This window comes from Tetrao urogallus (assembly GCF_951394365.1).
Source record: "Tetrao urogallus genome assembly, chromosome: 5".
Classification (NCBI taxonomy): domain Eukaryota; kingdom Metazoa; phylum Chordata; class Aves; order Galliformes; family Phasianidae; genus Tetrao; species Tetrao urogallus.
In genome coordinates this window covers 3,378,111-3,390,570 of record NC_136818.1, presented here as the reverse complement: position 1 = coordinate 3,390,570, position 12,460 = coordinate 3,378,111, and the positions used below count along the sequence as shown (strand labels likewise).

Here is a 12,460-nt window from a genome sequence, read left to right as displayed (position 1 = left end):
AGCTATTGTATTAACTCAAGTCTGGGCTGTGTTTTAAAAGTCTGGAGTACCTGTGCACTGCATCTGTGAGACGTGGGAGGATGAGGGGACAAGGCTGCAGGTGGAGATGGTGTAGGAAGAAACCTTTATTTCCAGCTATGTATACAACCTTAGGAATAGAAATTATTTTTCTTCATTTTTAAATGTAGTTTCACTGCAATTATTCTGAACTAACTGTGCTCTGCAGGTGAGTGAAATGCTGCTTTGCTAATCCTTGGCAGCAAAGACTGAGGGTGAAAAGTCAGGATTGATACCTGACACTTGAGGGGGGAGTTGCTACCTTTCTCCAAATGTGTGTGTCCCTTTATTGCAAAAGTGTTCCATTTTTGTGAACTGTATTTTTAAGAAATTTATGTCCATCCTTTTTTTCAAACTGTCTAGAACAAATTTGTTATAGCTGGTTAAATGACAGTAATAGCAGTCCTTTAAATGAATACACTTAACAGTGTGCAAATGAGGTTGCTGCACCTGTCTGTAATCCATTATAAATCTCGTCACTGAAAACATATAGTACCTTCACCACTAAGGCCATCTTTTATTTGAGAGCTGGGTTCAGCTTTGTTTTGCAGAATTGAAGTTTCTGCTTTGAGTTTGGTTTGAATTATGAATTTTGAGTAGTCTTGCATTTTGTATGCCCCTCAGTAGGGCTTGTTCCTTGATTTTTCCCTTCCCAATCTTCCTTCCCTTCTGCCTTCTTGGGCATTGTATGCAATGCCAGAGAAAAGGAAACTTCTCATTTGTAATACTTAGTAAGCATTGCTTCTTAATAGTGTTGATGGCTTACAGTCTTATACACCTAAGCACTGCATAAAGATTTCCTCTTGTGAAACTTACATCTATACAAGGTATTATTTAAAAGCCAGATTCGTCTGAAAGGTCGGGTTGTATGAGCAAAGAACATTCCAACAAACTGCTTTTGAACAGTTGTGTCTGTCAGTTTGTGTTCTTCAGGACTCTGTGCTTCTTTGACTACCTCTTGAGTTTTGAAGTCTTTGACTGCGGCAGCGATGGTTTTGTTTTTTGTATTCTTAAGATACAATTGTGTGTTTAATCTGGTGGTGGTGTGGGAGATGGTGGTGAGCAGTAGAACATGAGAGTAAGCCCTAGCAGGATGCTTACATTTCTTAAAGCCTGGTACTTCAGCGTGTTCTGGTGAAATATGAACCTGTTGTTGATGGTGTTGAATGAGTCTCTTAGCTTTTGTTCTTTACAGCATGAAAACTCTGGACATCCTTCAAGTACTCATCTAGTTAATAGGCTTGGTACATGCGGTGTTTCTCACGGTAGTAGAGCTGTGTCAGTAGTCGTGTCAGGTGCTGAATAGTGAAAACCTTGGAGCAAATATCTCTATAATCTTCTCAAAACTGCGGACCCTGGGACCAAAAAATGACCAAGAACCTCCTTGTTATTTAATTAGAAGCTTATCTTCTAAGCAGAAATGAAAAATTTAAATACCTAATTACAGATGGGAATAAGGCTTTTTCAGAGTAGGAGTGGTCTCCAGTAAACCTATTGAGGATGCAAACATTTAAAATGTTCAGGTATTTGGAGAAAATTTTCTTCCTTGGCTTTTTTCCAAACTGTTAAAACTTAGATGGGTAAATACAATGTTATTTAGTGTTTCTTTAGAATTTAGGGAACCTGCAGAACAGTGGCTGTTATGGGTTATGCTCTGTGAATGAGGAAGTGATGCGCAGAAATAATTATTTGAATCTAAGCCATACTGTCGTATTCACTTCACCTCATCTGGGTGTGCAAAGAGGAATAAAAGTATTGTTAACATCATTAACATGAAACAAAAGCTACGAGTAGAACTGCTGTGTTGTAGCTACATTTCACATGCCACATAACAGCAGAACTACATCAATCCAACGCTTTTGATGCAGTGTGCATTTCCAGATTTCACAGTTAGGAACAGATTCATCTGAGGTGACACTGTGGAATACTGCTGAATTTCATCAGCACTATTGGTAATTCTGGTTGGTTTCTGGTAAAACGGGTAGTATGAATCCCGAGAAGCAAAAATAAGTGACATATCATTTAACTCACAATTTTCTTTTATATAAGATCTAAGAAAATAACCACAAGGGAGGAGAAATGCTTTGTAGCAATAATAGAAATTTAGGGCTGTTGGGTTCTTTTACTCAAGGTGGATCAGGCAGCAGTTTTGAGAAGATGATTTTTAGAACAACTGTATTGTAATGGATTAAGAAACGGTCACTAAAAATAAATTTTTCACCTAAGTTTTTCTTCATGAAATATATATGTATATAGGTATTCTATTTTCTACAATATACACTTACTTGAAAGTAAAAAATATAAGCAATACCAATGTTTTAAGTAGCCATAGTCTAGAAATTAGAAAACAAAAATAATTGTTTGAGTTGATAATGTCTAGTAAAATAATTTTCTTAAGGCTTCCTTGCTTTTTTCCTTTTCCTCCACTAGTCCAGCTAGAGGTAAGATTTCATGTTGTATCAGTGTCTACATTGTCAGTTGAAAACAAATGTAAACACTGTATTGCATAGAACTTGAAAAGTTGCACTAATTTTTAAACTTCTTTTTGTTTTATTTCTTTGGAAATGATTCTTTTATATTCACATAAAGATTTTTAAAATGAATTCATTGGTGTCTTTTTTCTCAGTTATGCCCTTAATGGTACCTAGCTAATGCAAGCATCTGTTCTTCTAGGCAACGTATGAAATAATTGTGTGCTGTTCCAGTCACACTGTATCAAATATTACCTTACGGGATATTGTTGTCTTGCAGCAACAAATTGGATGTGTGATGCCCTTCCCAGTTCATTCCTGCTTTATGTTCTGCTTCCTTGTCCAGCTAGTTGCCTCTAGTAATCATCAGAGAACTGGGCAGGTGAAGTGGAAAGGTTAAAAGCTGCTAGAAATTAGTTCTTGAATGACTTACATAATTGCTTATTGGTACTGAAAGAAGTTCAGATCTCTGCATGCTCTCCTCAGCCACACCTAATAGGACAGCTCTCTGCTCATTATTATTTGGAAAAGAAGACTTGAGAGTGAAGATCAGCAGGAGGAAAGAGCCTAGTTTCCTTCAAGGTCCTCATTTCTGACCTGTTTGTACCAGAGCTCGTCTGTATCCTAATCCTTGGCCTGAGCAGCCTGATATGTAAGCAAACACTTTTATTACCTTGGTCTCTTATCCTCCATGAGGAGGGGAGCTGGGGACTATCTTGTGGAAAAGGGAGGGACTTTGAGCTGGTGGAAATAGCCAGTGAGAGAGAAGTGAATGGCCAGATTTGGAAGAATTGGTTTTCATCATTTTTTGAGGCAGGACCTAAAAGCATTTTAACCCATCAAAGAATAGAAATGCAGGTGTTTATTTCAGGGAGAAGGGAAGGAAAGAGGCTGTCAGCTGTGAATGTTTTCAGCCCCTCAGCTCGAGGGGAGCCGCTGCTGCCTTCCTGAGCGTGGGAGGAGGGAGTAAAGGCTGCTGGGTGCAGGAGGACACAGTAGTGGCTGCGTGGCAGCCAGGGAGTGGGGAGAAGAGGGTCAGGAAGGCCTCATTATGCATCTAGTAGGAAACCTGCTCAAGGTTCCTGTATTGTATCAATGTGTTTGTTTCCTAGATAACTTTCTCACATCTCTCCCTTACAGATCTGTGAAACAGGAGCCACGAGTGCCAGAAATATCATCTTCGTCCAAACTGTTGTCTGGAATTGTGCTATGTGTTACAGAACTGTGCTTGGTCAGTATGCAACCGTGGGAGAAATGGTGTGCCGCTTCTTTACCAGGCAGCTCTGCAGTGTCAGCTCAACCTTCCCTGCTGCCTCCTAACCAGGTGTGGAGAAGATTCAGGTTTGGGGGAAAGATTCAGTGGGGGAGAAAGAATTTAGCTTATTCTAGGAGACAGGATCCACAATTTCTTTACCACCAGCTGCAGATGCTCTGTAAACGGATGTCAGAAATGGCACTTGTCATCCTCTGAGTGCCTGTCACTGCATTCATTGCAGTGGTGTGGCAGAACGCAGCCACCAGCTTTGGTGGTTTTCCTGCTGGTTTGCTCACAGAGCTCGGATCATGAATATTCATCAGCTCTGAAAGAACGGCCTGTGCTGTTCCTGTGCCCTCCTTTCTGCTAAGGGAGAGCTGGTGCTGTGCAAGCTCAACATGACTCTACATCCCACCCCCTGCTGCCCCCAAATGCTGGCATGGCTGGAGACTGCAGGCAGTGCTGAAAAGGCTGTGCTGGTCATCACTTTGCAAAATGCTTCACATCAAAAATGCTTCAGTTGGGATTTATTAATGTGCAAGAGAGGGAGATGTCACAGGGCATCAGTGTACTTCTAACAGTTTTCCTAAGATCAAAGTAGAAACTATTTCCAGTCACTATTTGTACTGCTCCCTTCCACTACTGATCCACAGCTGTGATGCATGGCCATCAGACATGGAATTAAGAAAGTCCTGAGTACCTCAATCATTGACAGTGCTGGGCTGCAAGCCCAAAAGTGCCCTGACCAATCTTTTTCAGCTGATACAGTGTGTAAAATGTGCCTGTAAAAGAAAGAGAATTGGCAATTACTTTAAAAGAAACAAAACGTGTAAGGCTGCTGTTGCAATGGCCCATGGCAGCTGGTGAGGGGTCAGTCAGTGGATACCATTTGAAGCTGAGAGTTCTCCCTCAGAACAGAGGCCGCACTCCCTATCGAGGCACTGCACAGATCATGTAGGGTCGCGGGGCCAAGGTCATGCCCAGAATAAATTTGAAGTCGAAGATGGTGTCCGGGGGAGCCTGGAAGGTGAATTTCTGGAGCAGAGCCGTGAAGAAGAGGAAGAGCTCGGCGCGGGCCAGCAGCTCACCCAGGCAGGCGCGCTTCCCTGCGGAGACAGCCGCCCAGCGCCCATTCAGCCCTGCTGGCTGCCCAGCTGCTTTCTCTGCTGGAAAAGCCTCAGCAAACACCTCCTGCAGGAACATCACCCTGCCCGCATCCCTGTGCCCACCTTACATTTCCAGCACCAGGACTGCCATCCCAGCTGAGCTCCTCATGGAGCTGTAGCACGATCTGCCCCCAGCTGGGTGCTGCAGTGAGGGCACATGCATGTCAGTGTAGACACACACATTTTACCCTACCCTGCTGGGATGAGCAGTGCTTCACGTGCAGTCCCCATGAGCCCAGCTTGGAGCCAAATCACCAGAGAAAGCATGTCATTCTTGGGCAGGAAATTGGAGATGCTAAAATCACTCTCCACCAGGAAGCTGCTGACCAGGACAGGGCACCCTGTGGTGGTGGTGGCAAAGCCGATTGGACTCAGCTGTGTGGGACTGGGAGCACAGAGCACTGCTCTCACCTTGCTGAAAGCATTGTTGGGGTCTCCAGCATTTTTCCTGGCTCCTGTGTTTGTGAATAAGGGGCTAAGAGATGAGAGTGGTGCTTTGAGGTGGCTGCATGGTCACTGCTAAGGAAGGGTTCAGTTTGCACCATTATGGGCAGTAGGATAGCAGCACCTCCTGCGTGCAGCCACTGCCTGCTGTTACCATCACTAGTTTGCTCAGGGTCTCCCTTATGCAGCTGAAAGCCCCATCCCAGTGCTTCAGCACAGAAGCATCAAACTGCAGCTGATCTTACCTATAGAAAATGGCATAAAAGCCTCCCTTTTCCAGAACTGACCATCCTTCAGGAAATGCTCAGGGTTAAAACTGTGAGGGGTTTCCCAGTCCTTCTTGTCAAGCATCACGGAGGATAGGTTTGGGACTACAATAGTGCCCTGCGAAAAGAAAGAAAATCACTTTGCACTCTCTCTGCCACTGCCAACAGGAGGAAAAATTTTACTTTCCTGTGTGCTTGCCATGAAGAACATCTGTATTCAAATCCACCACAAGTATTTTTTCCTCAGGGGTGATCTCTGGGCGGGGTAAGGATGCTGCTGCTTTGTCCCTTTGTGGACTGGGAAATGGGAGTGTTCTCCTAAAGACTTGTCTGATGTATAGTCAAGTTACCTTGGGCAGGTGGAAACCAGCCAGGACTGTGTCCTTCATTGCCTCTCTAGGCAAACTGAAAGGGATGATGTTGCCTTTCCTCTGCACTTCATGGATGACGGCGTTGGTGTAGGGCATCTTGTCCCTGTCCTCCAAGGCTGGCTGCCGTGTCTGCCCAATGACAGCATCAATCTCTGCTTGCACACGGGCTGTTTGGAAAGAGGAAGCATCAGCTATAGTGCAGCAAAGCCATAGCTCCCCTGGGGACACCATGTCATTTTTATTGTTTGGCTCCCCCAAGGATCATCCCACATCAATCATGTATCACCAGGGCATCTTGCACCTTCAGGTACTAAAGGGGCCCTGAGCTCTTTGCAGTGCACCTGTCACCTCTGCCCAAATGCCAGCCTTTGTTGGAGAGGTTGCCCCTTTTGTCTGTTGGTATTCCAATATTAGAAGGGCAAGGATCATCATAGCAGAGGCATATGGCTGAATGCAAAAACAAACAAACAAACCACCAAACTTTCCTGTGCCTAATTTGCAAGAGTACTGAGGGATTCACATAATTGCAAGGGTTGGAAGAGATCACTAGGGATCGAGTCCAACTCTCCTGCTTAAGCATCTTCCCTACTGTAGGTCACATGTGTAAACATCCAGGCAAGTCCTGAGTATCTGCCAAGGAGGTGACACCTTAAGCACTCAGGGCAGTCTCTTCCAGTGCTCTGTTACCTCTACTCTAAAGCAATTCTGCAAATTTGTGTGGAACTTCCTATGTTCCAGTTTTTGGCTGTTCCTCCTCTTCCTATACTAAACAACACTGAAAAGAGTCCAGCCACATACAATTGCCTCCCACACTTTTTAGGTATTTATAAAGGGGTCCTTCTTGGCAGAGCTCCTCTCCAGTAGGTCATCCATCCCCAAACTGTTGTACTGTTGCTTGTGGTTATTTCTCTACAGGTGCTAAACTCTACACTTGCTTTAGTTGAATCTTATCAAATTTTTCTCCTCTCTTGGCCTGAACAGAATATCTCACCAAGCTACAAGAGAGCTGTGCACATTCTACTCATACCTTGAATCTCTGGATATATGGCCATAAACAGCAGGGCCCAGCGGATGGTTGTGGAGGTGGTCTCAGTCCCAGCAAAAAACAGGTCGAGAGTGCATGCAACCAGGTTATCCTCGCAGAAATCACTGCCATTGGGCTTCAGAAAATCAAGTGTTAGTGCCACATTAAAAGCAAGAACTTCCCCCAAAATCAGACTCAGTCCCACCTCAAGGGTTTTGGCAGAAGCTGCTGGCCCTCTGCATCCTCATTCCTCCAATGGATGCCCCAAAACTAATGTCCATCCTGAGCTCACATACGGACACACCAGCAGCTCAGGTGGGGAATTTCATTTGCTTCTCAGCCCTCCTGATCTCCTGTCCCCACTGAGGAAGGCCTTGCTCCACACTGCTGACCTTGGCCATCTCCTGCAGGTAGCTGTCGATGAAGTCTCGGCTCTCTGAGGGGTTCAGGTCTTCCTTATGTTTGCTGATCTTCTCTTTCACAAAACCTTTCATGAGTCTCCAGTTTTCAAAAATGGTTTGGTGAGATCCTGGGAGGTACTTTATTACAGAGGGGAAAGCATTGTACAGCTTTGGATAGAAAAAAAAGAAAAAAAGAAGGAAATTGAGTAAAGGACTGAAAACCCAAATTGTTCTCAAAACTTGAAAAGCCTGCAAAGCCACAACCCTACAACAGCAGAGTAGATGGAATTAACTCCTCACCAGAAGAGCATGACAAAGGATTGCTATCTCCACCGTCAGAGAGATTACTGCATTCTTCATAGTTAGAGCAAGAAGCTTGGTGCTCAGTGGACAGGAGCAGTGATGAAAGAGAGCAATGTGAGCATTGCACAGCTTGAGAATGTGGCAGAAATAAATTACAGGCAGATGTACTCGATGCAATGGAAAGAGGAATGGCAATGAGTGCTCTTGGAAACTTTAATATTGCTCCTTCCCATAACCTCTCCTAGGGACCCACCCAAACCCTCTGCTGTATTCATTTCCTTCCCAAAGCACAGGAAAACCAGCTGGGGTAGCTCAGCTTTGTGACCACTGGGGACTGCACCAGCACCAGAACATCTTAAGGGAGAAGAGGCACCACAAAGCTGTGGGAAGCAGCAAAGAAAATGTCATGGTTCCAGAGCAAGGAGAAACAGCTCCTGGGCTTGGCCAGCCCCCACGTTTTGTGAGGGCCTCACCCTGAGCAGTGTGCAGTTTTGTGTGCTGTATTACGTAAGGATATAGAACTAACAGAAAGCATCCAAAGGAGTGCTACAAAAATGGAGAAGGGTCTACAAGGCCAACACATGAGGATTGCTGAGGTCTGTTGTTCTGTTCTGGGGGTGGGGGGGGCTGTACCTGGCTCATTATCTTCCCATGGAGGGTAACAGTCTCATCCATCAGCCGCAGCAAGTTTTGGAAGTTTCCATCATGGTATTCAAACCGATTGCCAAAGGTGATGGAGCAGATAACGTTTGAAACAGCATTGTTGATTTTAAGGTGAGGGTTGAAAGGATTTCCTGGAGAAGGAAAAAGGGAACAATCATTCTCTTCCGGTCTCTGCAGACAAGGGGAAGAAAGTGCCATCATCAGAGGAAAATATTCAGTAAGTGGGATGAAAGATCCTGGATGGGCACCTGCTTGGAGATGCTTGTTTGCTTAGAAAGGAAAATGCAAAACAGCTTCAGAAGAGCAAACATCATTGGTGTTAATTCAGAATATTGGTGTTAACTGGCCCATGGAATTTCCCAGAGATCTCAAAAGGAGCAATAGACAAAGGTAGGCTAAGAATACTGTTTTGAGTGTTACACAGTTGCATCTATCAGTTAATCTCAGGGCAAAACACTTATAGAAGGAGTCTGGGATGCTGGCAGATGATTGCTTAGCATTGCTTATGAGATGAGGAGAAAGAGGATGTTGGTGGGTTAGTTAGCAGCTAGCAGAAGATGAGTATGCCCATGAGACCAAGAATGAAAATAGCATCTGGGCTCGTATCAGATACAGTGTAGCCAGCAGGAGCAGGGTGGTGATCATCCCTCTGTGCTCAGTACTTGTGAGGCCACATCTTGGGTGCTGTAGTAACTAGACAGATCAATACAACGAGAAAGGCATTACAACAAAGATATGATGACAGAATGAGTGACACAATAGAAAAGTACTATAAAGGATGGGAAAAAGATTGCTTATCTGTAGCAGAAGATTCCAGGTTCACACAGGAAAGCTTCACCAAGGACAGATCTCCAAGAAGAGATCCTTCCTTAGTGGCAGTCAGCCCTTAAATGAGGTCTAAGAAGGTGCAGCCAGGCTCCACCCCTTCTGGTCACACAGCTGAATTCTGTCACAGAGCTGAATTGCCTTCACCTGTGCTCCCAGGGCTGAGGGGGTCCTTTCCTCAGGTGCTCAATCAATGGTTGAGGCCATGACTCAGCATCTCCCATACAGGTGCTGAGTTGAGTTTTGGGCCCCTCTCTTCAAGAAAGACATTGAGTCTCTGGAGCATGTCCAGAGAAGGGGAATGAAGCTGTGAAGGGTCTGGAAAACAACTCTGATAGCCAGCTGCAGAAGGAACTGGGATGGTTCAGTCTGGAGGAGAGAAGGTTCAGGTGATACCTTATTGCCCTATACATCTCCCTGAAAAGAAGCGAGAGCAAAGTGGGGTTTGGCCTAACTTCCTAAACAACAATGATGGGATAAGAGGTAATGGCCTTAAGTTTTTCCACGGGAGGTTCAGGATGGATATTACAAAAAATTTCTTTTCAGAACGATTGATCAGACATTGGCATATGATTCCAGAGAGGTCATGGAGTCACCATCCCTGGAGGTTCTCAAGAAAAAGGAACTGTGGCACTAAGAGAAATGATTAGTGGACATACTGAGCATGGGTTGGGGTTGGACTTGGTGATCTTAGAGGTTGTTTCCAACCATAATGATTCTGTGGTTCTATGATTTTTCAGCAGGCATTAGCATAGGGGAAATTAAAATGGTCCAAGCTGGATTCTGCCTTCAGCACAACTGCTGAGGGAAGTGCTCCTCACCCTGCTCATCCCTGAACGCATCCGTGAGGAACCGGCACTCCTCCTGGATCCGCTCCTCCAGGCTCCTCTTCCCCAGGCCAAAATTTCGGAGGGTGGTCAAGGTGAACCTTCTCTGCTGCTTCCACAGGTGCCCATTGGAGGAGATCAGCCCTGGCAGAAGCATTCCACAGTGAGCAAAGATGCTCTCAGCAAGGGGAAGAAACTGGACAGCATACTGATAAATGAGGAGTTGTGAATGTAGCCATGTTCAGAGCGAAAGTGAAGCTACAACGTTTCCCCCAGCTTTTCTCCTGGTATGTCCAAAAGAATGCTGTTTTCACTGTGCTTCAGATATGTGTAACTATTGATAACTCACCCAATTTGTTGAAGATCTCTGTGTTGATAGGAATTTCTGGGCGATCCAGGAAATTCTCTCCCTGGGTCACAAGGGCTTCCTTGATCATTTGCAGCCCATTTAAGATCACAAAAGACTGGGTGCCTACTTGCATGCTGAAGATATCTCCATGTTCTTCAATTATCTGGGAAGGGGGTAAGTATATAATATGGGATTGATTTGCAAGGACTTTTTTTCCTAGAATCCTGTACCCATAGGGAAGGACAAGGAGATTTGAAATGGAAATAGGGCAAGCTGAACCTGGGAGAGTGATGCGATAAATACTGGCTTGATTGTTTGCAGTCTTTTTCCTTGTTTCTTGAGTTAGTGTTCAGGATTAGATATAAAACTTTCCAGGTTGCATTTTTGAGGCTTTGCAATACTCAGGTGAGCAAAAGTTTTCAGCTGTTGTTAACTCCCTTTCCAGTCACCCTTGTCCTCACACCCACGTACGGATGCAGTGGAAGTGCCATGCCCTTTGCCCAAAGGATGTGGCTCTGTATTCCAAGCCAAACCTTATCAAAGTTGCAGTTGATCAAGGGCCAACCTACTTCCCACTTGTGGAAAGCTCTCTGTGGGCCATTGGATTTAATGTGATTGCTTTGGGTGGGTCCCCTCACCATGCTGAAAGTCCTCTTACCTTCTGTGTTGTGGCCAAGGGGTCTTTGGCAAACAAAAATTGCACATTTCCCAGGAACGGCAGGGCAAAAGGACCGGGGGGGAAGTCCTTGGGCTTTCTCCTCTTCATGTAGTCAGCGACCAGCAGGAAGACCAAGAGGAAGACCAAGAGCATCTGCAGGGAGACGCTGTCCCACAGGAAGCGCAGCATGGTGCGGCCGCAGCTGTGGGCACAACCGCAGAGGGGCTCGGGCCGGCCCGGCCTCGGGGCTGCCTTTGGGCCGCCGCTGCCTCAGCCTCAGCCACACGCGTTCGCCAAAGCCCTCCTCGACGCCACCCGCGCATCTCTCATCTCGCCGACGACAGCCCACCCTCAGCGCACCGGCAGCTCCCCGCTCCGCTCCCGTCTCCCACCGCCGCCTTCCCACAGCCCGGCGGCTCCCGCACGGCCCTCCCTCACCGTCACGGTCCCCGCTCGCGGCCGTCGCCTCCCCGCCGCGCACAGCCGCACACGGAGCCGGGCCACGACGGACGCGAGATAAGGCTGCACGGAGCTCCCACAGCGCCTCTGACTCACGGCCCGAGGCTCCGGTGCCGGCAGGGCGCAGATGGCACTGAGCGCTGCGACGGGACGAGCGCGTCCTGCCCGGCGGTGACACCGGCCCCTCCCGTCCCGTCCCTTTCGAGGAATTCTTTTGCTGCCGGCTGAGAACTGCCGCGTTCCCGTCGCGCTGCGCAGCCGCAGCTCGCACTCGCAGTGCGGTGGGCGGTGCGGGCTGCTTCTGTTTGGGGTCGGCAGCTGTGGCAAAATGGATTTGTCCGGATGAAGGCGCTGCTCGGAGGCTCCCGAGTGCCGTTGCGCAGCGAAGCTGCTGCGGTCCTATGATCAACTTTAATAAGTTCAACCTTTTCCTGAAACCTGAAGCGTTCCCCTGCGCTCACATGGGATGCTCTGCTCTTAAGATAAACATCTTCACGGCTTTTGCCTTGTTGAAAAATCACTGCGGAAGAAAAGAATAGGAAGACTGCAACCATTTGTTTCCTCCCATGATGCAGCGTAGCTAGATAAGGAAGCAATAGAGCATAAAATAAAAGGGAAGTGATTAGTATTTGTTTGCTCACGCAGTGCAAATAAGAGTTGTTTCCATGTCCCAGGGATCAGACCTGCACCAGAGAGAGCAGAAGTCGAGAGAAGTCGAGAGAAGTCCAGTAGTCTGGAATGGCATTAGAAAATCACATATTCATATACATGAATACAGTCTGTGGATATTTTGCGTCTGTTAAAACATGGCAGGATTGAAGCAGCCAGTGAGAAGCACTGCCATTCCCTTCTCGCTATTCTGAAGAAGGAAAGGAAGGAAAAGAAGGAACATAAGGTCTGGAAAGTCAATTGAACATCTCC

General features: G+C 46.4%; 1 protein-coding gene across 1 annotated transcript; it reads right to left on the bottom strand.

Moving 5' to 3' along the window:
- Window positions 1-4,713: 4,713 nt before the first annotated feature.
- LOC306946207 (cytochrome P450 2J4-like) lies at window positions 4,714-11,410 on the bottom strand (the record flags this gene model as incomplete). Its single annotated transcript, XM_079535180.1, has 10 exons — window positions 4,714-4,889; window positions 5,639-5,777; window positions 6,010-6,197; window positions 7,058-7,190; window positions 7,447-7,623; window positions 8,392-8,552; window positions 10,068-10,217; window positions 10,423-10,585; window positions 11,081-11,282; window positions 11,367-11,410. The coding sequence occupies 10 exons, from the start codon at window positions 11,408-11,410 to the stop codon at window positions 4,714-4,716; spliced, it is 1,533 nt and encodes a 510-aa protein (XP_079391306.1).
- Between the last annotated feature and the right edge of the window lie 1,050 nt (window positions 11,411-12,460).